This window comes from Seriola aureovittata, chromosome 19, assembly GCF_021018895.1.
Source record: "Seriola aureovittata isolate HTS-2021-v1 ecotype China chromosome 19, ASM2101889v1, whole genome shotgun sequence".
In the NCBI taxonomy this organism is placed as follows: Eukaryota; Metazoa; Chordata; class Actinopteri; order Carangiformes; family Carangidae; genus Seriola; species Seriola aureovittata.
The window spans coordinates 13,807,890-13,832,421 of record NC_079382.1 but is presented as its reverse complement, the minus strand read 5'-3'; the positions used below and the strand labels follow the sequence as shown (position 1 = coordinate 13,832,421).

The following is a 24,532-nucleotide window of genomic DNA, read 5'->3' as shown; positions in this document are numbered from 1 at the left end:
TTATTTTCCTACAAGTTACATATCATTATATCACGGACAGGGACATGTTGTCATTTTTTTACCACTGTGTCTTGTCTAGTCTTGTGTTGCGGGTGCGGGCGAGCAGGGCCCAGGTACACCAGGAGTTGAGGGAAAGAGAGGAGGTTGAAAAGGAGCTGGGGTTGGTCAAAGGATGGATCCAGGACACTCGTGGCTTATTGCTGAGTCCAACTGCAGACCTGGATTCACTGCTTCAAGAGCTAGAGGTCGGCCACTACATGTACACATTGACACCAAAAAAATCCATAAATATGTTATCATGTCATATAACGGAAAAGACTGTGATTTGCAGTACATCCTCTGATGTTTTGTGTGTTTTAGACTGCACATGGTGAAGTCATCAGCAGACGTCAGAGTGTGGAGCGCATGACAGAGCTGCAGCAGTCTAAGTACCAGGACCTCCAGGCTGGTCTGCCCTCTGAGCTCAGCATGCAGTTGGCTGAGGTGGCTCTGGCTTTGGGCTCAGCTGAAGACCAGGTGACCTCTCTTTATCATTTTGTTAAATGTGGTAGCTTTATTAAGTAGTTAGGACTGTCACATAGATGTTGAGTAGGTTTGTAATCAAATACTGTGCATAAATGGCCAGATGTTGTGTTTGTTGTGTTAAGGGCTGCATTGCATGTATATTTTATATTTTTTATATTTTTAAAAACTGAACAGTTTAAAATGATAATTAAAAGTATTTCCTGTTAGGTAAATGTACTGTTTGCACCAGTGTAAAGTTTACACTCTCTTATATGTGTTGATGTGTTGTGCTACACTGTCTGGTGCGTCCCTGCTGCAGGGCTCTTTCATAACCATTTAGTCTTGCTAAAAGGCTTATGTTACAGCAAAGTGAAATGTGTGTGTTCCTGCCATATGCTTCAGGTCCAGGCGAGGGAAAGGGAGGTGCAGCAGACCAGGGATGTGAAAGAGGACTTCAGCTCCCGACTCCAGGACATCGAGGCAAAGCTGAAGACCATCGCTCTGAAATTGGAAGACAAGAGTGCCGACCTGGAGGAGGCCAAAGAAGAGACCAAAGTAATCAACCAGACAGACTGACTAATTAGCAAGCAATTAACCCCTGTTAAATTGGCTATTCATTTTGCAGATGTTGAGGTTAATGAGTGTGTTAGAGTTGGAATGGCATGAACTGAATTCTGCCATCAACAGTGACCCACTTTGGAGAGGAGTATTCCAGATGGGAGTCTGAGCCCCTTCCCTCCTGTTCTCCCTTCGTGTTGCCCCAACTTTTTTCTTCGTCTCACTCCCCTGCCCATCTGTAGACCCACAAAGCCTGTGTAGCTGAAAGAATAGTTTAGTTTTCATTTTTTGAACTAATCCGCCTACCAGCACCTCTGAAGCTCACTAATTAACCACTGATCTCCCGTTAAACCACAACATGTTGCCTTTAAACTTTGGCTGTTGTATAGATTACAGATGTTTATTGAGTTTTCGAGGTGCTGGTAGGCACAATGTGTCGCCTTTTCAGTTTTACCCTGCTCCTAGATTATTTTTTCGTTAATCTTTCTCCACCTCACTTCTCCTTTCTCCTCCCTTTGTGCCTCACCTTCTTAATCTCCTCTCCTCTCCAGGCTCTTTGTGAAGAGTGTGAATCCTGTTGTCGCTCTCTGGTGGAGTTAGGAGTAGCAGTGCAGGAGTTTGGAGAGCAGAACCCTCTGCTGTGTAAGCAGCTGGGGGATGCTGTGGCCAAACTGACAGAGGTACAGCGGCACACGACACAGCAGGTCCAGGACAGAGCCAACAGACTCAAGAAGGTGAGATGTCCAGTCAGTTCACCAAAGACGAAGACACTTTCGCAGCATTGCTTGTATGAATGAAAAACAAATATATATATGATTTATATCATTGTCAGGATTTATAGGGATTTATCAATATCAGGTGATTGTTTGAGAACGTATGGTATCTCATTCATTTTCCTTAGGCATTAATTATTGTATTGTTTTGGCCTTGGTTTTTCACGTATGAGCAGGCAGAGAGACAGGTGGAGGAATATCAAGGTATGAAGGCGTTCATATTGGGCTGGACAGAAAAGGCCGAAGCTCTGGTGACCGGTAATATCATCTGGAGCTCTGCTTCCCAGCTGCAGGAACAAATTCGAGCACATCAGGTGAGTCTTAATGAGCCACAGACCAGTGTATTAATACTTCTGTTGTCCTGTGTATAAAACTGGGTCCACATACAGTTTATATTTATTTTTACATATAATTTATTTCTACAAAAATAAATACTGCTATTTCCCTCATTAGCCTATTAGATATAAAGATACCTCACTAATTTGCAGCTAATTAGACTCACACACTTGTTTGATTTCATGTGAAGTGTCATGTACTGTACAGTGTGTGGCCGGACTTAATTGGTATAATTGCTCAATGAAAAAAAAAGGCTTCTCTCTTTGACTTGTAATTTATGTTCCTATGGTGACAGGCGTTGCTGCGGGAGTGCCGCGGTCTCCATGGCGACTTGGAGGCCATGGGGGAGAGAGAGGGGCAGCTGGGGGAGGTGTTGCAGTTGGAGGGGTGGAGCCAGCAGGTGACACACCTCAGCAGACGTACTGAGGAGCTGCAGCAAACTGCCAAGACTCGCCTCCAGAGTCTGCAGGACGCAGCAAAGGTAAACGTCATTCGCTTTCAGGCGAGCGTTACAGGAATTAGATATCAAAATCGCTTTACCTCAAAATCATTTGATGGCACTCTGATCAAATTATCTTCATTAATTAAGATTCTCAAGAGCAGCAGCTAATTTTATGTCATAAATCCAGACGTATTGGTGCTTAACAAGAGGCGCACAACCCTCCAGAGTGAGTCACATACACCACAACCACAACACAACAGTGCCCCCTTATGGTCATTGCAGAATTATTACACCATCATTATGGAATAAACTGTTTTAATTTGTGCAGCAGTAATCTGTTACACTAATCTGATTTCCATACAGCTGCTACCCAGATGACAGTCTGCTGCTGATTATTGCCTGTATGATTGTGTGTTGGGAATCTGTTTACAACTCCTCCTGTCAGTTTGAGTTTTTTCTTGGTGTCTTTCACATGAAACACATCTAGGTCAATTAAAAGATGAAGAGCTTTGTTTGAAAGGCATACCTAGCTTTCTATTCATAGCTCAAAGTGAATGGAAAAATACCTTTGTAAACTGATTTAGATATCTGTTGCTGGAAGCAGGTCCACATTTCCAATAATAGTTTTTTAAAAGCCACTTTTACCTCCCGTGTGTAGAAGCTACATTGTATTTTTATGATACACACTCTCCAAGCTGCTCCCACTCCCGCATGTACTGTCCTTTGATTTGTTTTATCTGTCTGTGTTTGTCCTCAGGACATGTTGCGTCTGGAGGCCGAAGTAAAGAGCCTCCATTCATCTGTGGACCAGATCCAGGTCACACTTGCCTCCCCTGACCTGAACAGACTCAGCCTCAGAGAGCAGCTCACACAGAGACAGGTAGACACACACATTTAAAATGCTTTCTGTGTCTTCCGCTCTAAGACACTCACACAGCGAATGACTTCAGTTGCAATAGGACACCCACAAACAACTTGCATCTTAAAAGTAGCTTTTCTGAACACAGTATTGCTTTATCACCCACCCATTCATTCCTCCTCACTCTCTAACATCCCCCTTTCATTCCTTTATAAGCGTCTGTTGGTGGAAATGGAGGGCTTCAAGCAGCAGGTGGTGGCGGTACAACAGTGTCAGAGCGCCCTCCGGCTACCAGAGGAGGTAGTGGCCAGTCTGCCTATCTGCCGTACAGCTCAGACTCTGCAGCAAGAGGCCAGCCAACTGCAGCATACTACCATCCAGCAGTGCAACATCCTGCAGGTAGAGGGCAGTCTTCATATTACAAATGCTGATAAGTAGTTGTCCCATATTGCTTCCTTATCTGTCAAGTTACATAGTGCAGACCTGAAAATCCTCAGTAGAAAGTAGCAGACAGTTGCCTCTGAGCAGTGGAGCTGTACAGAGAATCATTTGTTCCCCTGTGAGAAGAGTTATCTTTTATTTTGTCACTTGCTCAAGTGGATTCTCTGAATCCTGCTGTAGTGTCCCAACAGGCCTCCTTAGGAATGTCTGTGTTTTTCTTTTAGCCCCCATCAGACCAGCGTTATCCTCAAATCCTTTGGTTCTGGGTTGAGTTTGCTTTTAAGCTCATTGTAGTGAAGATTAGCTGTTAGAGGAAGAATCAGCTGACCTTCAGACACTATTCGGAGGACAGACACTTAAAGCATCTTAGCTTTTTTTTTTTTTCTTGGAAGATTTAAATGAATCTGTATGTGTTCACAGTGTTTTGGCTCAGGCTCATATTTGAGTCAGGCAGCTTGTATAAGTATTCATATCTTAAGGACAATAACCAGAATATTCTGAGTGTTATGGAAATGTAGCATACACAAACTACAGAAGTCCACAATGAACAGAAAATGTAGCTTGTTGCACACAATATCATCAAATCTCTGATAACATGTAGGATTTTATATCTTTGACCATACTGCATGTTTATCCTGTTCTAATAAAAGCCAGACTAGAATATACATGTGAACACACTCAATGAGAGATATGGTGCATATAGGAATCAGTAACATGGTAGCATTGGGACATAGAGAGCGGGAGATATTACTTCACTTATCTGACATCTGGTGACACTGATGTTTGATCTGCCCAGGGGATCCATAATATAATCACATTTTAAGATGATTTTCCATAAGATGCAGCTTCTGCCTTACCTTGATATGCTTCTTCTTTCCCAGGAAGCTGTGGTGCAGTATGAACAGTATGAACAGGAAGTGAGGAACCTCCAGAGATTAATAGAGGAAGCCCATCGTATCATTCAGGACCGGCCCGTCTCCACCAATAACATACAGGAACTTCAGGCTCAAATACAACACCATGAGGTGAGAGAGGACACACACTTTGTCCCTGAAATGTATTAAACTATATATAAGTATGAGGACACTCCAGCTTTGCAGCAATACTCTATGTGAATTTTTTCATGTCATTACACAACTGTGGGCATCAATATGCTGCTATGAAAGCCCTCACTCTTCTGATAAGGCTCTCCACAAGATTTTGGAGCCTGGCTGGAGGGATTTTCTCCCATTCAGCTATAATAGTATTAGTGAATTCAGCCACTGATGTTAGGCAATGAGGACTGCATTGCAGTTCACCCCAACACCTTCAGCCAGGCCGCTGTACAAGCAACTCATTTCCCTTGAGACCAATCCTGGAAAACTATTTCTATATGGACTCAGCTTTGTCATGCTGAAACAGGAAACAAGAAAGTGGCCTTCCCCAAACTGTCGCCTCAAAGTTGTAAGTACACTATTATCTAGAATATCTCTGTGGCGTGCTGTAGCTTGAAGATTTCCTCTAACTGAAGCTCAGGGGCCTAGCCTGAACTGTGAACAACATAACACTTGAGGATTTATACTGTGGGTTTTTATCTGCTGAAATAGTTTTTATTTCACAGAATGCAAAGCTTGTCGTGACAAAACAGCTCATGAAATAACAGCAAATCAACAAGGACCATAAGAGCTTCAGTAGTTTGACTGTATATGAGCAAACCAGAGTCTTAAACAGACAAGAATAACAGTGGGGTTTTTTTTTTTTTAGAACTCCTACTATATTCTAGTTTTCCTTTGCCTTAAAGCTCACTCATTTGACATTAAAGACAATGAAAATGCTGATTATGTCTTGAATGGCTTTTCTAATGTGGTCATCTTTGTTCAACATCAAAGAGCTAAGAGTGAGAACAGACAGCTTGAGTCATTAGATATTTCATGTGCATGTAAGAGTGTAAAATAGAATAAAAACAGAAGTTGAGGCGGCAGGAAATATACAGTATATCTTAAAAGTAGTTTTGGGCAGCCCTGATGATTGAGTCATACTGCGGTTTAGTCATTTAGTTAGTCAGCCGTTAAGAGTAGTTGAAAGCGGCAAAATCATCAGTTCAGTATCACTTTTATGCAGTTTTATACTTTTTTGTTTGCCTTCATTGCTCAACGTTTTCCCCAACATCTTGATTTGAAATGCAAACTACGGGCAATTAATTAATGTTTTCTATGTAACTACCAGAAATCCCAGAATAAATATCTTCTATTTATTTCCTTTTTGACACTTTGACAGAAATCCTGCCATACAATAAATCTGTGAGAGTATTATTGTTGTGACTCTCAACAAGCACAACTCACGCACGTTCCTCCTTTTTCTGATGGTGCAAGTAAATATAATCTGCATAGATTCCTGTTTGATGCAGTGGAGGTTATCAGAGGATTTTTCACCTGCGTCATTTAAGACCTGTGCTTTCTGTCGCAGTTTTACTCTGCTGAGTAAGTGTGTTTGATCTCCCATGTGGAGAGGAGGAGGGGGGTGTGTGGTAGCGGCAAAGACCTGCAGAGGAACAGATCAAATCTCCCCACAGGAAACACATTTATTACATTTTAACTTCACCTTTGTGGTTCTGGCAGATTTCATCTACTTCCAGTACTTAGGGAATTTTTCTTGTTACTGCAATCTCTCCATCGCTGCCGAGCGGCTTGACATGGCAGTGTGTTCATGTCTGAGTTTGATCTCTAAGCTGAGCAGATAGCTGCGACTCCACTGGCCCAGTTAGTCACATGACCTGATTATCAGTGCATTGACCATCTGCGGGACAGAGGGAGTAGAAGGAGGAGGAGGGAAGGAGGAGCTGAACCCGGCCTGCCGGCTCATACCATAGCTGTAATTTGACACCATCTCTGTCATTCTTCCCCCCATAAACACTCCCTCTCTCCTTGCAGCTCTCTTTTGTTGAAAGGAATCTGTCCCCAGGATTGGCGGAGGAGGGAAGTGTCAGGCAGAGGAAGGGGGGTGCAGGCAGTGAGATCACTTCCTGTTTTTCCTCACCATTTGTGTATGTGTACGAGAGGGAGTGTCTGAGGGATTTTGAACTATTTCTGCAAGGGTCTCTCTCTCAACCAAACGTCCCGTCTGCTGGCTTCACCGGTGATCTGAGTCACCCGCCTCTGTGCTGCTCTGATTGGCTCCGAGATATAGAAGAGAGAGAGACTGAAAAAAGAGAGAGAGAGAGTCAGGCAGTGCTATTCTCTTTCTGCGCTTACACACTGTGAAGCCAAAAGCGAGAGACCGGGGAGTGAAGAGAATGCGTCCGCTCCACTTACTCCTCTCATACCGGCACCACATTCAACGCTGAACCAACTCGGCCAACCCCCTTTTTTTCAGGATCTTGTTTAGCCAGGAACTATTGATCTTCCATTGTGGACTGAACCACACTCTCCTGACCCCGGGGGCGGTGGTGTTTTCTGTTTGGGGGGGATGTTTTGACAGGAGTTGGCCCAGAAGATCCGTGGCTACCAGGAGCAGATCGCCTCGCTCCACTCCAAGTGTAAGATGCTGACGGTCAAGGCCAAACACGCCACCATGCTGCTGACGGTCAGTGAGGTGGATGGCCTATCGGATGGCATGGATGAGCTGAGTGATGAGGAGCTGCCCAGTGCCGTGGCAACCGCCACCGCCGCTGCCACCAAGCAGCTTCCAGCACACCCCTCTGTAGTCATGGTGAGTGGCAAAGCCTTTTTTGGTCACACACACAATCACACAGCGCCTCACACATGGCACACACTGCATGACTATGTGCTGGTGTGGCCCATATTTGTGTGTATTTACATGTGTAGCCTCTATTTCCCTTTTCTGTCCAGACCACTGGTTCTCAAAGTGGATTACAGGGGTCCCACGGGTCCTATTTTTGGTTTCTAGAGGGTGTATACAGTTCCTTTTGAAATAATGTAATTAGCTTACAGTTGTCCCAAATTAGAGGATGTCTGAGGCTGACAGTTATGACAAGGTTAGGCCAGCAGCTCTTATTACCTCAGTAACAGTGTACAAAGTTATATCAGTACAACAGTATAAACATTCTCCAATATATGGGCCCCTTGGATTGCATTTTGGCTAATTTGGAATGCAGGATGCAATAATTCCAGGTTCAGAATAGTTTTTTTAATCTCTATTATTATCCTGTTTCTCTGCTTCTCTTTCTTTCTGTGTCTTATTTTCATATCGGACAAAAATAACAAGCTTTTTCTTCCCCCTCATCTTCCCTTTACCTCAAGTGTTACTATTCTGGCAGTCTCCTCCTGTGCATTACTGCACTGATACTAGGCTGTGTCACTTCATTTTGCTTCATATTAGCCTGAATCTGTCTACTTGCTACTGTACTATGTCATCCTAAGCTTGATCGTTCACTTCTCTTCAGTGTTCGCACATAAGTAACCAACCCGCTACCGTCTCTTCTCTTCCATTCTTTGGCTCTCTTTCTGAATCAGTTTTCTTCCATTCCTGGCCCTGTTACTGCTGTTTGTGGTGTGTTCAGTCAGGCCAGGAAACAGGATATTACTGCATGCGTGTGTGTTTGTGTGTGAGAGCATGATAAACCTGTGTGTGTGGCATAAATAGGTTGCTGGGACTGCTGATATCCTTGATTTGTTTTCCAGCATAGTTGGTGCACTCACTGCTCAGTCTCAAAATAATCTCCACTATGTAAAAGTTTCCCACCCATGCCGGTGTGTTTATGCTCTTCGTTGCATTGCATTGCATCATAAAGCCCGCGAAAAACTCCTCCAAATATAACAAGGTCCCGAGTCAGTCGGCCAAGCTCTGCATTAACTGCCAAAAAGCAGCCCAGTAGGGTTTGGCTCACATTTCAGCTGTGCCTCTCTACTGAAGCATGCAGGAACACAGACAACTGTGCTGCTTCTATGACAGCTGCTGCTGCTGCTGTATTCTCTAGTCCCAGTCTCTGTTAGCTATGCTATGCTTTAGTTATGCTTTGTGTAAGTTTGGGCTTGATACTCCTGGGGATTTCCATTACACTCCTACTGCTGATATAGTGTCTTTTACACTTTGAACGTACTCATAATGTTATTTTTTTATTTTGCTTATGCATATCTGAGAAAAGATTCAAACTTGCCTGTTATATGGATGATGGCTGGATACTACTTACAAGGGAAATGTGTCTGCAATGGAAAGGAAATGACTGTGGTTCTGAAACTGCAACTCATCGGTATGCATGGGTGTGTGTGTGGTGTGAGCAATCACTGTATGTGTACTTAGTGTATGTGTGATTTTGACTTCCTGGTAATGGCCATTCTTTCCCCCTGATGAATCCTGTAAAAAGTTGGCTCTTTCACTGCCAGTGGAATCCAGTGTTTGTCCATTAGCACAAACATTAGCAGTCTCCTTAATGCTGTGCTATGGCGATGTGTGTGCTATGGTTGCAGTGTTTTATGTCAATAAGAGTAATGTGATCAAATGCGTCTCCTCTCTGTGTTATTTGATTACTCACTGTCTAATTAATCAGCAGTGTGCTCACTGTAATCTGCCTAACCTGCACTCCCCCATTAATTTTTATGCTCTGTCTTCCTCTCTCTCTTCATTTTTCTCTCTCTGTCTCCTCTCTCCTTTTATCTGCCTGTTTTCTGTTCGGTGGCCCTCCTCCTTTTCCTCCCCCTGCTTCTTTGATGTGTGTGTGTTTGATGTGCCGTGTGTATATGTGCGGTCAGATGACAGCCGGCCGCTGCCACACACTCCTCTCCCCTGTGACGGAGGAGTCAGGGGAGGAGGGTACCAACAGCGAGGTCTCCTCTCCCCCTGCCTGCCGCTCCCCCTCCCCAGGGGCTAACGCTGATGCTCCTCTTAACCAGGTACTGCAAACCCCCCCCCGCCCCTGCACCCACGGTCGCCTCCAAAGCTCTCCAGCATCACCTGACCTGGCCCTACGGCCACACCTCTGTCCATTTTACATGTTACACCGGAAAAAAAAAAATGCAAAAAAAACTTCCACCTCAGCCAGATATTTAGTATTAAATGCTGCCATCGGGATGAGACCATTTTACTGTGTGTAGTTTCTATTTGCATTTAATTTTAAGATGTTGCAGATTAAAGAAACAAGCGAGTCTGCATCTGAAGATTTTGATTGTTTCAATAACGATCAGATTGTAAGACTGAATATGTGGCTGAATAACTTGTAAAGATGGACATGCAAACTTTGCCACCCGATCCCATCCCAAGGCCACCACCTGATTCCCAACACCAAAGCATGACCTCCCTTTCATCACCACTGTCGACACAATGGATATTTGAGTTGCTGTGCTGCCCGCTGCTTTCCCTCTTTCTCAGCCTTATGTTTGCAGATTTACTTTGCTGAAGACAAATTTGTTTGCCACTTGCTTTTTTTCGCTGAGATCAGAATGGGAGTGTGTCATTTTCTGAATATAGCCAAGTTATTATAAAGTAGCTTTTCTTGTGTAATCTGTTACTTAGAATGATGCAGCAGTGAAACAGCAGCACTTTGTTCTGGGAGAAACACAGAGGGTCATGGTTGTTGTGGAGCTATTATTGTGAAATCTAAATACAGTACTTCTGTCTTGTGATGTGTCAGTGAGAGTAACTGTTGAAAGAAGACAAAAATCAATAAGATCAAAGGCAGAGTGTGGGGCAGATGGGGAGTTATAGAAGGAAAATATAATGGGACTAATCCCATGGGACTATAACCTGCTGTGAGAATTTCCACAAAAAACAAAACAGATGTAACTCACAACTCATAGGCAGTGCTTGCTACTTTTAAATTTTGGTCCATAATGGTTCTGTGGAAGTATTTGAGCTTGTGGGTTTCCTGAGGTACCATAACCAAGAACTACCATAACTATTAACTCACTGATGTGCGGATTTCAATTACAGAATTAAAACAGATTCAAATGCCTACATTAGTTTATGTTTTAAAGTGGATAATCTATTACTCCATGTATGTACAGTTGTGTAATGTATGCACAGCAGATGTTGGCTTACTTTATTTAAATGTTCCAGTCGAATTTCATTGTTCGGGACACGTCAGAACCAGCAGACCTCCTCAGTTAATGTGAGAAACGCGAATATACTGTACACTAATGAAACCCACACTGACCATGATGTTGCGTCACAGGGTCGAGGCGCCTTGAGCCGAGCACCCCTCCAGGAGCTGTACGACCCATCCATGGAGACCAGCGCTGCTAACCTGGATGACCTGCAGAGATCCTGGGAAACACTTAAGAATGTGGTATGTCACATCAGCTGCTAAAATGAAATAATTAAAAACAAAGTTAAAATCGCTACTATTCCATACAGTAGACGCAGTATGCCATTTGTAGAAGAAATCACAGCATCAGAACTGGTTCAGTTCTACCTAACAGTTGCCCATACTGTTCACATGCCTTTACAGCTTACTGTTAATGTTTTAAATCTCACAAACACCATTCACAGTGGAGTTTGAAGGAAATCTTGAGTTTTTAGGCTCTATTGTGGACTGTACCAAAATCGGGTGGGGGATGGGGGGTGGGGGGGTGTATTTGTAGCACCACGACACAAACAGAAGCAATACTGCAGCAGACTTTTATTACTGCCATCTAATTTTTGCCATTGTTCATTTGTTGCTTTCTGTCTCTCCTTCCACCCCTCCTCTCCTGCCACAGATCAGCGAGAAGCAGAAGAGTCTGTATGAGGCTCTGGAGCGGCAGCAGCACTATCAGGAGTCCCTCCAGTCCATTTCCACCAAGATGGAGTCCATCGAGGGGGCGCTCAACGAGGGCCTGGAGCCCAACAAGAGCCCCGAGAGCCAGATGGCTGCACACCAGGTGAGAGAGAGTGAGGGAGGGGGGGACAGACGTCTGGAGATATGGGGAAGTTGTGCTCATGTGTGTGGGTTAGAGAAAGGGAGAGGAGGGGTGGAGTGCGGTAAAGTAGTAGTACATGTGAAGTGTAAATTGTAAGGCAGACAGGAAACATCTTTTGTTGAAGAGACAAAAATGACAAGAAACGAGCCTGCTCAGTGAGAACAGAGAATGATTGAGGGGTTTAATATTGCACCAGCCTGTGCAATGGCTGCACAGACTGCATGGCACAGTTCTCCGTTGCTATGCCAACTTCACAGCGACGGCCGATACAGTTCCTTATTGTAACACTACTGTCAGGCAGTTCGGACAAACCTTCTATTGCCACTGTTCTTTCCAGTCTCTTCTTCCGTTCCTTCAACAATCTCTTTTTTCTTTTTTAGTCCATTCTCTTTATTTCACCTCTCACACCTTTTTGATCTCTGTTTGTCCAGGCTCTGATGGACGAGATCCTGATGCTGCAGGAAGAGATCGGTGAGTTACAGACATGTTTCTCTGAGGAACTGGCAGACAGTGACAGTGATGGGGAGGCCGGTGACCAACTGGCGCTCCAGTCTACTCTTACTGTACTGGGAGAGAGGATGGCCACCATTCGAATGAAGGCTTCGGGGAAACGGCAGCTGCTGGAGGTGGGTGCTAGAACACTAGGAAAGATCATATTCACACACTTTCATTTCTCAAAAATTCTCCTCATTTGCCTTGTGATCTCGTGTATATTCATGAATACTAGTGGTATCCAACATTTCATATTGACCACTGCAGGAGAGACTAAGTGAACAGCTAGAGGAGCAGCGACAGGAACAGGCGCTGCAGCGATACCACAGCGAGGCTGAGGAGCTCGACCACTGGCTGCTCAGCACTCGTGCCACTCTCAGCTCTGCGCTTCAGCCCCAAAACGAAGACATGGACATGGAGGAGCAGCTCATTGACTGTCAGGTGAGACTGATATTTTTTGATATTGTCAAAGGCTGGACTGACTGAAATTGGTTTATTTAGATTCCAAATGATGACAGTTTTGCCCATCGTAGATAGAGCAGCTTGTTGCTCCCCTTATGTGCAGATGTTTTAAACTTTTCCTCAACTCACACAGTCATGGAAAACTTTTGAGTTCCTACTAGTGCCCCAGGCTCAGTATGAAAGTCCATAAGTCATTTTTTTTATCAAGGGGGAGCTATCAAAGGCTAAAGTGAAGTATCTGGCTGCTTCACTGTTCCAGGAATAGAGCCTATTAAGATTAATTCCCTTGGTATTATATTACTGTTACTATTTTGGTCATGCATCAACTGTTCAGTTCATCCTCAAAAACCAAAAGATATTTACAGAAATTTCACTGAATGTGGCACACAAACACAGCAGAGTAAGAGCCCAATAATGTCCAATCAATTGACACTTTAGGGTCAGACCCTAAATTAGGATTATGGTCTGACCCCGTATCCCTCTGTGATCACCCTCCTCACTAGGTCCTCAAACATTCTTCTGCTGTTTCTATGGTAAAATCACATGGGGGGTAATCAGGATCCAGGGCTAAATGGCAGTGGTGGTCACTGATCCACAATCATGTGTCCTTGTAAAGGCTTTGTTCAGGTCTTTGAAGCAGTAAATAATGTTCCTGTTTCAGTGATTTTGATCACAAAACAATGTCTTGGTTGTTTGAAAAAGTTAGTTTGATTTTTTGGTGATAGTGTCTCCATTCTGTCACTGACAAATGTCCATACCTATATATGAACTTTGATTGATTTTGCACTGGAGTATTAATTTTAGATTAGATAGTTTCAGACTTAAACTAGTGTCAGACTTAAAGAGGCTAAAAACAAGTGTTTTTGTGTAAATATATGACCTGAACTCTTGAGGACCAAAACTGATGTTAATAATTGGCCTCTCAGCAGAAATAATACCAGGTCTGTGGCTCAGGCAAAGGAAAAATCAGCGTTTAAAGTGTGTGTGTTTCTAGCAGCTGGGAGACACTAAGCTGATTATAGCTCACATATGGCTCCTGTCGAGCTCAGGTCTAAAGGTCCAGCCCATGTGGATCCTCATTTCCAGGGGGGTAAAAAGTGTCTGCGAGTGTAGAGTTTTACAGAACAGATCCACATGAAAGGGCAAGATGTGAGAAACGATATGAGGTTAGACAGATGAGGTGAGAGAAAGGGAAGAAACTGATGTGGAGTAGTTGAGGCTGGGGAGAGCAGTAAAAATCCATGAATGAAAAGAATAAGAAGATTATAAAATATAAATGGCTTTGGTTAAATAATGATTTAAAACAAGTTTTCATTTAAATGTTTTATCTGATGAATGTGGTCTCTGCGTTTGGATAGTCAGGATAGTTGCAGTAAGTGGGATAGTAGATTTATTTATTGGCTGATTTTAGTTTGTTAGCTGCTGTTAACTATTCACTAAACAACCACAGACTGTCCATTTAAACACCTAAACGAAAAGAAAATCCTTGCACTGTAAACTGCTCAGAAACCTCTTAAACACAGTCTCTCATTGAGCACTGCTTAATCAAGCCGAGTCTAAACTATTGGACACACATTGTGTTGCCGTATGAAGCAAACTCCACCTTTCTTGAAGTTGTGTCAGTTAAAAGTTTAAAGCAAAAACTTGTGACTACTGTATGATCCTGGGCCAAAAGAGAAGAAGAGACATTTTTGGATTTAAGTTAGAAATGCCTTAGGGAGGCTTTTTGTAGTAACAAAGTGTAGAGACAACCTTCCCACCAAATGACACAGTGACAACTCTGAATAGAAGGAAAAGAGTTTTATGAGGCTCTCTGCATTGTTGTGGAAAATTCTCTGTGGAGGGCTACCAAGGGCCCTTGTAGCCCTGAGTGAATAAAGGGGATACAGTCTTAATCCCGCTCTTTTCCACATCCATACAATTCTACCACTTTTCACACACAGTCTGGACAAGGAAAGGGAGGGCCCCTTTTACTCTTGTTTCTCTTCTAAAGAAATGTAGGAGGAGTGTGAGTGAAGTCTGTGGGAAATAATTTAAAGAGAAACATATAGTGAGCTTTAAAAAAGAGTATGAGAACTGATGAAATAATCAATAAGATCTATAGAGGAGTGAGATAAGGAGAGGATTAGTACACTACTGAAGAGTGCTGCTTGCATACAGTTGACACTATGAAGAACCCTCTAAACCCCCTGAGCTTTGAGTTGTCAAGAAATATATTTGCTTGCACCGCACATGGTGTGATTACACATCTGTGTGCAGTTATAACACATTTTGTTAGGATCTCTGGCATAAGCAAACCAGTGGTAGTTATGTCTGGATCTAGAAACTGTTGCTGGTTTCCTGTTGAGTAGGAAAAAAAAAAATTTCTGAATTTGCCTTGCGCTCTTACTTTTCCAGAATATGCTGTTTGAGATTGAGCAGAAGGTGTCGTATCTATCAGAGCTGTCCGTCCACAGCGAGAGTTTGCTGTTGGAGGGCCGGGCGGAGACCAAGGGAGAGGCGGAGCAACTCACCTTCAAACTGCGCTCCCTCAAAGACAGCCTGATGGAGCTGCAGCAGATGCTGCAGGACAAACAGGTTGACATACAGGTGAGATAAGAGGTCATGTGTGTTTCGTTTCCTCACCATCTAAGTTCTTGTCCTCTCCTGCTCCGTGCCTTCAGTTCCCTACCCCTCCATGTTCCATGCTTCTCCTTCCTCCCTGCCTCTGTCATTTTTGTTGTGCTGTGCTGCATTATGTTGCATTGGTTACAGCATCAATGGTAGCATTATGCAAACACTAAAGGTCATGGCATGCTCCTTCATAAAAGTCCAGTGTTTTCCACTATGGGACAACAAGAGCCTGTGTGTCTCACAATAGGCCCTTAGACACCAGACAAAAGGGTGCTACCTCATCACATGCTAACACTAAATGTACTGCACCAGGTGTGTTTCTGATGACACAGCATTTTGACCTTTTTGCTTTGTGGTTTGAATCCAATTTGAGAAAAACAGAGTTAATTTCCCTGAAAGGAAATCCATTGTATTCTCAACATGCTCTTTTGATAAATAGTGACATTCCTAAGCCACTAAATCACTCTACAAAACAAAGAAACTACAGAAGCTGTTTGAGCCAATCAGAAACGCTGACAGCAATCTGAGTATGATACGTTTTTTAAATAGGATTTTATTTAGTTAAATAATTTCCTCAGGTGTAGCTGACATCTCAGCTGGACTTCAGTTAATGAAATGGACATCATTAAGTAGATATAGTTTATATATGCACCAAACTCAGAAGGAACTGCTGCTTCATCAGAAAGAAAAACAAAAATTCTGTCCTTTTCTCTCTTTTTAATGCTTTTGTTGAAGTCCCTCTGTCTGTCTTCCAGGGGTCATTGCAGGAACAGGAGGACAGCGAACCAGACTCATCTCTGTCCCAGAGTCCTAACGTCCAGGATTGGCTGTCTCAGGCCCGTTCAACACGCACACAGCAGCACCACGACAACCTGCTTCGACAGAGGGTGAGAGGAAGCTGAACATTAATGTGCTTCGTATGGAAATGCACCGCTCTGCTTTCATTGCCTGGAGTATCATATGCCTGTCATTTTCAGATTAAATCAGTTTAATTTGTAGTGCTGACATGCAAAACAAGTGCACTTTTGCAAGATAATTAAATCACTTGCCAACAGAAAGGTTGATTCTTTTATAGATAAATCTAATTTAAGGTCTGTGTTTTCTAGGAGCTGCAGGAGCAAGTAGCTGAACAGAGGAAGCTGCTCAAGTCTGTAGCAAGTGTCGGGGAAGAGTTACTCAACCATCAGACCACACCCAATGGGGACAGGTACTTGTTCACCTCTCTTTACTTTTGTCAACCTTATTTTCTTGTCCTTTCCACAAGCATGAACATTTAATTACACTGGAATTTGCTGGTAAAATAATGCTCCAGGGAGCAGATTAGATTGTTATGACAAAACGCCCCTCTCCCTCCCACAGTGAGATGTCCATCCCAGGGGGGGTGTTGCTGGAGACGGAGACGTTGTCTCCTTTGGAGCAACTGAGACAGCGGTGGGAAAACCTGAATAAAGATCAGAGCACAAAGCTGCAGCTCTCCCTCAACACCCTGGAACAGGACCAACTTAGTCCGGTACAGATGCCATGCACATTTTCGATTTATGGATTTATGATTTTCTGCGTTGAAATTTGTTTTGTGTGACATTGTGTTGTTCCAGTTCAATTTGAGCTACGTCCTGAGTTGTCTTCAACTCATTACTTAAGGCTAATGTGCATTCTGTTGGTACTTTTTGTTTTTTCCTCTGATGTAATTTCACACTTTCATTGTTATGTTTGCTGCATGACTGACCCTCATATGTCTCATATTTCACTCTTTTGCGCAGGTCCTCCACCGGTCCCGTCTGTCCAGTCCCAGCATGGTGTTTAGAGGTGAGTCCGGCAGCCAGGACTCTCACTCTCCCAGAGCTTTGTTTGAGACCTGCAGCCAGACTCTGGAAAGAATCGCCCAAGAGGTGACGCATTCATTTAATCTCTGCTTCTTGCGTTTATAGTGTCCCTGGCACTGCTGTGTCTTTAATCAAGAATGTCTTACTGACAGCTTTCAATGTACTGAGTGAATGTTATTTGTTCCTCCTCACAGGCAGCGGGCGGTGACAGTAAACTGGCAGCGTCTTTAGCAGGGGTGACAGTCCAGCAGGACATGTATGCAGCGGTTTCAGCAGCCTCCTCCTGGCTGGATGCCGCTGAGAATCAGCTGCTCTCTGGTCCTGTGCTGCTGTCTGAAGATACAGAGACACATCTCACAAATCTTGAGGTGAGAGGATACAAACACACTGATCACAGAAATTTAAACATATGAATCACAGCAAAATGAAATGATATATAATTACATGTATGCTACCAATACCGGTGAACTGTAGTAACACTGTTAACAGAGATTGTTGTTACACAATGGGTTTGCATAAGCAGACCGCAAAATCAAAACTCTCATGGATACAATAAACTTGCTGTGTTACTGACCTCAACTCTTCTGCTCAGGGTCTGAATAAGCAACTGAAGGAGATGACCAGGGAGGTGAACCAGTGCAGAGATCTGCTGGGTGGAGGAGCAGGCCGGCTGTGTGGAGGAGAGGAGCAAGCTCTGATGGAGGATACCCTGGAGGGCCTGCAGGAGAGGATGGGCCTGCTGGACTCCACCCTGGAGCAGCACTGCGACAGCATGCGGGACAGGCTGCAGGAGCACTCAACTTTCCAGGTGTGAAAGCTAGACTGTTGCATTTTGTTAATGTTAGGGCTGCCTGCATCACTTATTTTTTTTACCTTTTAACACTGCTTTTTCTGTCCTTGCCAGAATGAACTGAGGATGCTGTTCACAGCCCTGAGTGAAAGTAAACACCAGTTGCTGCAGAAGATGGCAGGAACTGCAGACAGACCTGCATCCAAACAGATAGAGGTATGATAACGACCTAGAGCAAATACACAAAAATTAAAAATGTATTTATGAAGCTTGAAAGGATTCCTGAGAAGAGATTTCTATTGAATATGCTGCTCTTTTGTAGGCATTATCAGAAGTGGAGGACAGTCTGAAGGAGTTTGAGCTGAGAGTGTCTGAGCTGAAGACCAGAGCAGAAGGACTCCAGTCTGAACAAATCTCCCATCAGGAACTACTCAAACTACAGGTAATATCCAATTTACCGTGGAGCTCATTTCTTTTTCTCTCTCACTGAGGGTCATAACCTTCCAGCACTTTTATACTTACTGACTGACATATTTTGTGTAGGATGCATATGAGGAGCTGATGCTGATGGTGGGCTCTAGACGTAGCAGCCTGAACCACGGCCTGTCTCTCAAGGCTCAGTACGAAGCTGCACTTCATGACCTGTCAGACCTGGTGGACACCGCTCAGGACAAGATGGCTGCCGACCAGAAGATGACAGTGGCCTCCGTCATCGAGGTCCAGATGTTACTGGACAAACACAAAGTAAGGAGGGCAGTGAAATGGAACAGTATAGATTTTAATCATTGAACTGCAATGTTGTTGTCGTCGTTGTTGTTGTTGTTGTTGTTGTTGTTGTTGTTGTTGTTGACTCCGAGAGTATTGTGTTTGAAATATGTTTGTCTTCTGCTCCAGGAGTTCTTTCAGGGTCTGGAATGCCATATGATCCTCACCCAGACATTTTACAGTAAAGTGTGTGGTCTGGTGGCACAGAGGGAAAGCCAGGCCCTGGAGGAGACCATGGCTTTAGCCCACAGTGTGCTCAAACAGGCCCACAGGAGGGGAGTGGAGCTGGAGGGCATACTGGAGGTGGGAATTAGTGATTGATAGAAGAATAAGGAAAAGGAGCACTAACATTTTATTATATACTGTATATAACATATATAAAAATTTAACATCTGGTGGGAATGAACTAAATAAGACACTCTATCCCTCCTCCTCTCTCTCTCTGACAGTCATGGAGCAGGCTTGTGGAAGACTACCAGGCTCTGTGTAGACAGCTGGAGGCTGTGGAGTGTAGCATCCCTACTGTAGGTCTAGTAGAAGAGACAGAGGAGAGACTAACTGAAAGGATCAGTCTCTACCAGGTAAGCAACTGTATACAGACTGCTCACACATAGATGCACAAACAAAACTATCCATATAGTATCAAGATGTCATCTGACTTACACTAAAACCTGCAGTCGCTCATGCTTGTTAGAATATTGACTTTTTAATTGATGAGTTATCCATCTGTTTTTCTCCTCTAGCGTCTGAAGGCCAGCCTGACGGAGCATCAGCCCCAGCTGTACCAGGTTCTGGAAGAGGGCAAGAGGCTTCTTCTGTCTGTTGGCTGTTCGGACTTAGAGAATCAGCTGACCCAACTGGGTGAACACTGGCTCTCTTCCACCACCAAGGTCAACAAGGAGCTGCACCGCCTCGACTCCACGCTCAAACACTGGAGCAGGTCAGGCCCTGGCAGTAGTCTGCGTTTGATTTGATTTGTCATCGTCAGGAATCAAATCTCAAATCAGATATTGTTTTGATACCTGGAGGCTGAATACTTTAAAAATGATCCCCTAAATATTTTCTGAATCTGTCAGAGCTAAATTGAAATATTATAAATTTCAGGTACCAGAGTGAGTCAGCAGAATTGAGCCACTGGTTGCAGTCGGCTCTGGACCGGCTTGAGTTCTGGACCACCCAGTCAGTAACGGTGCCTCAGGAGCTGGAGACGGTCAGAGACCACCTCTATGCCTTTCTGGTTAGTTGGGTTATCACATCAGCAGCAAACACACACCACAGACCTAATAATAATATCTATACACAATACTCACATCATTTTTATGAATGTATGGTTAAAATCCAACTTCTTCTCACTTCTGTGCCTGATAGGAGTTTTCCAAGGAGGTGGATGCTAAGTCATCTTTGCGTTCTTCTGTGCTGAGCACTGGAAACCAGCTTCTGCGCTTGAAGAGAGTAGATACAGCTGGTCTGAGGACGGCGCTGGGCCAAATCGACACTCAGTGGGCCGAGCTGCTGACCCGTATTCCTGTAGTACAAGAGAAGCTACACCAGGTCTGAGAACAGCAGCTGTTACACTTGAGTGGTTGTTGTTTGTCAGCTCTTTTTGTTGTAGCCACATTTTTTTTCATCTTAGAGATTTTTGTAAAAATCTTCATTGATGTTGATGCTGTATTTTGGATTGTTTGTACCCTCAGTTACAGATGGAGAAACTAGCGTCACGGCACGCCATCACAGAGCTGATGAGCTGGATCTCTCTCATGGAGAACATCATAGACGAAGACCAAGACAAGATCATGGGAGCCGTGGGCTCTGAAGTGGTCCAGAACTTCTTGCAGAAGTATAAGGTACAAAAGCTCAGATCAAGCTGTGAAAGAACTTCATGTGTTATACATCAAAAAGTTTATTAACAGCCTTCAGCTCTCTTTTACTCCTTTTATCTTCCTCATCACAGTCTCCTGATGTGATATTTGTGTTTCACAGGGTTTCCGGATTGATCTGACCTGTAAGCAGCTTACTGTGGACTTTGTTAACCAGTCCGTGCTGCAGATCAGCAGTCAGGATGTGGAGGGAAAGCGCAGTGACAAAACGGACTTTGCTGAGAAGCTGGGAGCTATGAACAGAAGATGGCAGATACTGCAGGGGCTCATTGCTGAAAAGGTAATGTTTTAGTTACAGAGCAATCAAGAATAAGTTTAATTTTTGACGTTTTCTTCATATATTCTTAACTTTCTGAGTTGTTAAATTGTTCTGAATTGTTTGTATTTCAGATTCAGCTGTTAGAAGGACTTTTGGAAGGTTGGTTAGAGCATGAAAATGGAGTCCAGGCCCTGAAAACCTGGCTCACACTACAGGAGGAAAAACTGAAGAAGAGACACAGGATAGAGGATGTAGCATCAGTGCAGAATGCACTTAAAGACTGTCAGGTATAAATACAGCAATGTGCCAACATACAGTATTTTTATTATATCTAATTTAAAAAAAAAAAAAAAAATTCCGTTGTTCTTGCAGGAGTTGGAAGAATTAGTGAAGGAAAAAGAGAAGGATCTAGAGAAAGCAGAGGAACGAGGAAACGCTCTCATTCAGGATAAGAAAGGAGCAGCCTGCTCTGTCGTCAAGGAGACCCTCAAAGGGCTGAACCAGTCCTGGGCTCATTTGGACCACATGGTTAGCTTCTTGGATCCCTCACCCTCATGGTTGTTGCCTAAATTTTGCTTACACACTTACACATTTTGTCTCCCATTCTTTCTATCAGATAAGTCAGATGAAGGTCAGCCTGCGGTCAGTGCTGGAGCAGTGGACACTGTATCGGCGAGCTTCAGAGGAGATTAATGGTTATCTGATGGAGGGGAGGTACTCTGTGTCCAGGCTGCTCCTCCTTAACGGGTCTTTAGAGGCAGTGCAGCAGCAGGTGGAGAGTCTGGAGGTGAGGAGAGCAGAAAATAAACTCTTTATTATGCAAAGTGGGACACTCTTGGAAAAAAAAAGTTTTGAACAGCTGATGCATAAATTCATCCTTAATGTATTTCACTCAGTACTGTCATTGTGACCAGTAACATTTAAATAATGTTCAGACACAACAAACACTGAAGATGACAGTAGTTTTTAGTGGATGTCTGTGTTTTTAAGAACCTGCAGGAGGAGATGGATAAACAGGAGAGTAGTCTGAGGAAATTTGGCTCCGTCACACACCAGCTACTGACGGAGTGCCACCCATCTGTGGCTGAAACACTCAACAGAGCACTCCGGGACGTCAACATCAGGTAGGGATAACGAGAACGTGTCTCAGAGTGACTTCAGATCAAATTGCACCTATAACCCTCAACATAAACCAGATGTAGACCTGAGCTCCAAAATGAGACTTCTTTCTTTTTCCTCTGTCGTAGGTGGAACCGCCTACTAGAGCAGATCTCAGAGCAGCTGAGGAGCAGTAAGGCCTTGTTGGGGCTGTGGCAACGCTACAGGACATCATATGGCCAGTGTGTGACAGCAGTTCAGAAACAGCAAGAACATGCCGATCGCCTGCTGAAGAGCGCCACCGACAGGGAGATCACAGAGGAGGAGAGCATCACCTGGATAGACGACTGCAATGTGAGTAGAGATGTGTCAATTTAATGTTGGCCTCTAGCACATGATTGGGTCAACATTTTTCATCAGTGGTTTTGTAGTTATTGCTTCTCAGTACCCAGGATTAGTGTTAGTTCATTACTAAGTGCACATATCTGTGGTTTAAAATATGCATTTTTCCTCATAGTGTAACAGAATGCTGAAAACCCTTCTTCCCCCCCAGTCCTCTTTTGGTTTCTAAGACCTTGTGAATAAGCTCTGAAACAGCTTGTCAGCTCACTATGAGGATTCACAAAGCCTCTATCCCCTCTGCAGAATACCAAATTGCACCCTGTCCTTTTGTCTGCTTGAATGTAGACTCGCTGCATCTAACAAAAGGCTTTTGATCATGAGACTGCAACGGACGAGACAGGCCCCTGATTTACACTACAGGGGTGTCCCACTGTCACGCTGGGCTTGTAGGGCCATGCTGGGCGATGAGTAGAGACACTCTGTCCTTCTACTGTAAGCAGACAGTTATTTTGACTGAGGATCACTGATGCACAAACTGTCGGTAGACACTAAGTGGTTAAGAATTCAGCATTCTTTACGACTTACCAAAACCCACAGAACACACATCCCTTGTTTTACTAATCCTGAATGTATTTATAAAAATGTGATTTTCATGACTTCAGCAAAAGGATGGAATCGTCCTCTTTGGTTTTGGAAAAAATACGCTATGCTTTGATAAGTCTAATCCTTTCAAAAACCCACTGGATTAACAGAAAAATATAGAAAATGTGACAGTTTCTCCCAAATGCTAACATTTTGAATGTGCCTTTTTTTTTCCTATGAACTACTACATGCCTTCTGTGTCTGCACAGGCATTCAGTGACTGTGTTCCTAACTTGCCTTTCTGTTGCAGGCGTGCCTTGGTGACCAGGCCTCAGTGCAGGATTCCCTCCAGCAACTGCAGGCTTTAGGGGAACAGCTGAAGAGCCAAGTCGACGCCTCCTCCTCTGCAGCCCTCCAGTCAGACTACCTGTCGCTCACACATCGTCTAACAACGCTGGAGCACGCCCTTCACAGGCAGCAGGAAGTACTGCAGGTAGGATAGTGGGGATGGGTAAGCATGGGGAGAATGACAAATATGTTCTCTCTAAAACATGCCATCACTTCAGTGTTCACTCTCTTATTTCTTGTTTTTCTTCCTCTGTCCGTCCGTCTGTTTCTAGTCTGGATCCCAGGCTTGTGACGGTTTCAGAGAGCAGTTGGACATATTGATACGTAAGGCTGAGGAGGCTGAGGAGGTGCTGAAGGAGTCTGACTCTGTCGGCTCACCGGAGCTCCATGTTGTCCAGACACGTATGGAAAAACTGAAGGTACAAAAGACGATGCTGCCTTGGCTCTTGTTGTATTCTGTGTTTGAACCAGAAATACATCTGATCATAGTACACTGTATGTTAGTCAAAAACAATGCATTAAATTCTATAGATTAATTTTCTTCTCTCTCTTGCCTTTAACTAGCACTGTCCTTCTGAACATGTCTGATAATGTATTTCCAGATTCACCTGTTGAAGTTGAGCAGTCTATCTCCAGATCTAGAACGGGTTAACGAGTTGGTGTACAGACTACCAGTCAGTGACAGAGATGTTAAACAGCTGCAAAGTCTCAACAGAGCCTGGGCCGCTCACTGCGCTCACCTCACTGAGAGGTTCAGGTACCTGAGCTCTTCATATTTCACTTGTTTGTAGTACCACTAACACTAACCAAAATAAATAAAAGATATACCTATATTTTTGAAACAGAATTGATTCCCTTTTTGTTTCTTGAAATGTAAAACTTTCATTTATGACTTGAGACTATGATTTTAATGAGACATACTTTAAGAACATGTTTATAATTTGTTACTAATAACATCATTAAAATTTAGTGAGATATGATTAACACTTTCATAATAAGACATTATAATGAATATGTTACTAATTAACTGAGTTATGTAGGTTTTGCTCTTTACGATCAGCCATGAAGCCTGGAGTTATAAATGTGAAATTTCTTTTTACCATGATAATCTGCAGCCGTCCTGCAGAAAGTGTGAGGTCAGAAAGTTCCTGGGGTCCTTATTGATTAATAAAGAGATTACTAGAAAGTTAAGGTGAGATATATGCAAATGTGACAACTCATAAGTTCTTTTTACTTATGAATTATAAGGGTTTATAACTGATGTGTAAAATACATATAAACTGTTTATTACATTATAAACTAATGTTTCTTATTATAAAGTGGTACTAATCTTAAT

The 24,532-nt window shown here is 43.5% G+C and overlaps 1 protein-coding gene across 7 annotated transcripts in view; it reads left to right on the top strand.

Annotated features, from left to right (window-relative positions):
* syne1a (spectrin repeat containing, nuclear envelope 1a) overlaps window positions 1-24,532 on the top strand; it is a 132,539-nt gene that overhangs the window by 86,983 nt on the left and 21,024 nt on the right. For 5 of the 7 annotated variants that reach the window (XM_056405840.1, XM_056405839.1, XM_056405841.1 and 2 more), the window contains exons 83-122: window positions 80-245; window positions 361-516; window positions 907-1,059; window positions 1,614-1,796; window positions 2,012-2,149; window positions 2,467-2,652; window positions 3,371-3,493; window positions 3,689-3,871; window positions 4,795-4,938; window positions 7,370-7,600; window positions 9,601-9,741; window positions 11,019-11,132; window positions 11,545-11,706; window positions 12,177-12,371; window positions 12,505-12,678; window positions 15,097-15,288; window positions 16,068-16,199; window positions 16,419-16,519; window positions 16,672-16,822; window positions 17,073-17,201; window positions 17,330-17,503; window positions 17,728-17,943; window positions 18,040-18,141; window positions 18,248-18,367; window positions 18,469-18,669; window positions 18,820-18,993; window positions 19,140-19,271; window positions 19,434-19,630; window positions 19,795-19,927; window positions 20,059-20,241; window positions 20,385-20,534; window positions 20,671-20,847; window positions 20,958-21,113; window positions 21,199-21,354; window positions 21,443-21,613; window positions 21,817-21,950; window positions 22,074-22,278; window positions 23,159-23,341; window positions 23,469-23,615; window positions 23,799-23,953. In XM_056405840.1, coding sequence (XP_056261815.1) covers window positions 80-245; window positions 361-516; window positions 907-1,059; window positions 1,614-1,796; window positions 2,012-2,149; window positions 2,467-2,652; window positions 3,371-3,493; window positions 3,689-3,871; window positions 4,795-4,938; window positions 7,370-7,600; window positions 9,601-9,741; window positions 11,019-11,132; window positions 11,545-11,706; window positions 12,177-12,371; window positions 12,505-12,678; window positions 15,097-15,288; window positions 16,068-16,199; window positions 16,419-16,519; window positions 16,672-16,822; window positions 17,073-17,201; window positions 17,330-17,503; window positions 17,728-17,943; window positions 18,040-18,141; window positions 18,248-18,367; window positions 18,469-18,669; window positions 18,820-18,993; window positions 19,140-19,271; window positions 19,434-19,630; window positions 19,795-19,927; window positions 20,059-20,241; window positions 20,385-20,534; window positions 20,671-20,847; window positions 20,958-21,113; window positions 21,199-21,354; window positions 21,443-21,613; window positions 21,817-21,950; window positions 22,074-22,278; window positions 23,159-23,341; window positions 23,469-23,615; window positions 23,799-23,953 — 6,420 coding nt within the window. The remainder of the gene's footprint in view (window positions 1-79; window positions 246-360; window positions 517-906; window positions 1,060-1,613; window positions 1,797-2,011; window positions 2,150-2,466; window positions 2,653-3,370; window positions 3,494-3,688; window positions 3,872-4,794; window positions 4,939-7,369; window positions 7,601-9,600; window positions 9,742-11,018; window positions 11,133-11,544; window positions 11,707-12,176; window positions 12,372-12,504; window positions 12,679-15,096; window positions 15,289-16,067; window positions 16,200-16,418; window positions 16,520-16,671; window positions 16,823-17,072; window positions 17,202-17,329; window positions 17,504-17,727; window positions 17,944-18,039; window positions 18,142-18,247; window positions 18,368-18,468; window positions 18,670-18,819; window positions 18,994-19,139; window positions 19,272-19,433; window positions 19,631-19,794; window positions 19,928-20,058; window positions 20,242-20,384; window positions 20,535-20,670; window positions 20,848-20,957; window positions 21,114-21,198; window positions 21,355-21,442; window positions 21,614-21,816; window positions 21,951-22,073; window positions 22,279-23,158; window positions 23,342-23,468; window positions 23,616-23,798; window positions 23,954-24,532) is intronic. The other 2 variants (XM_056405836.1, XM_056405842.1) reach the window with 2 other exon arrangements.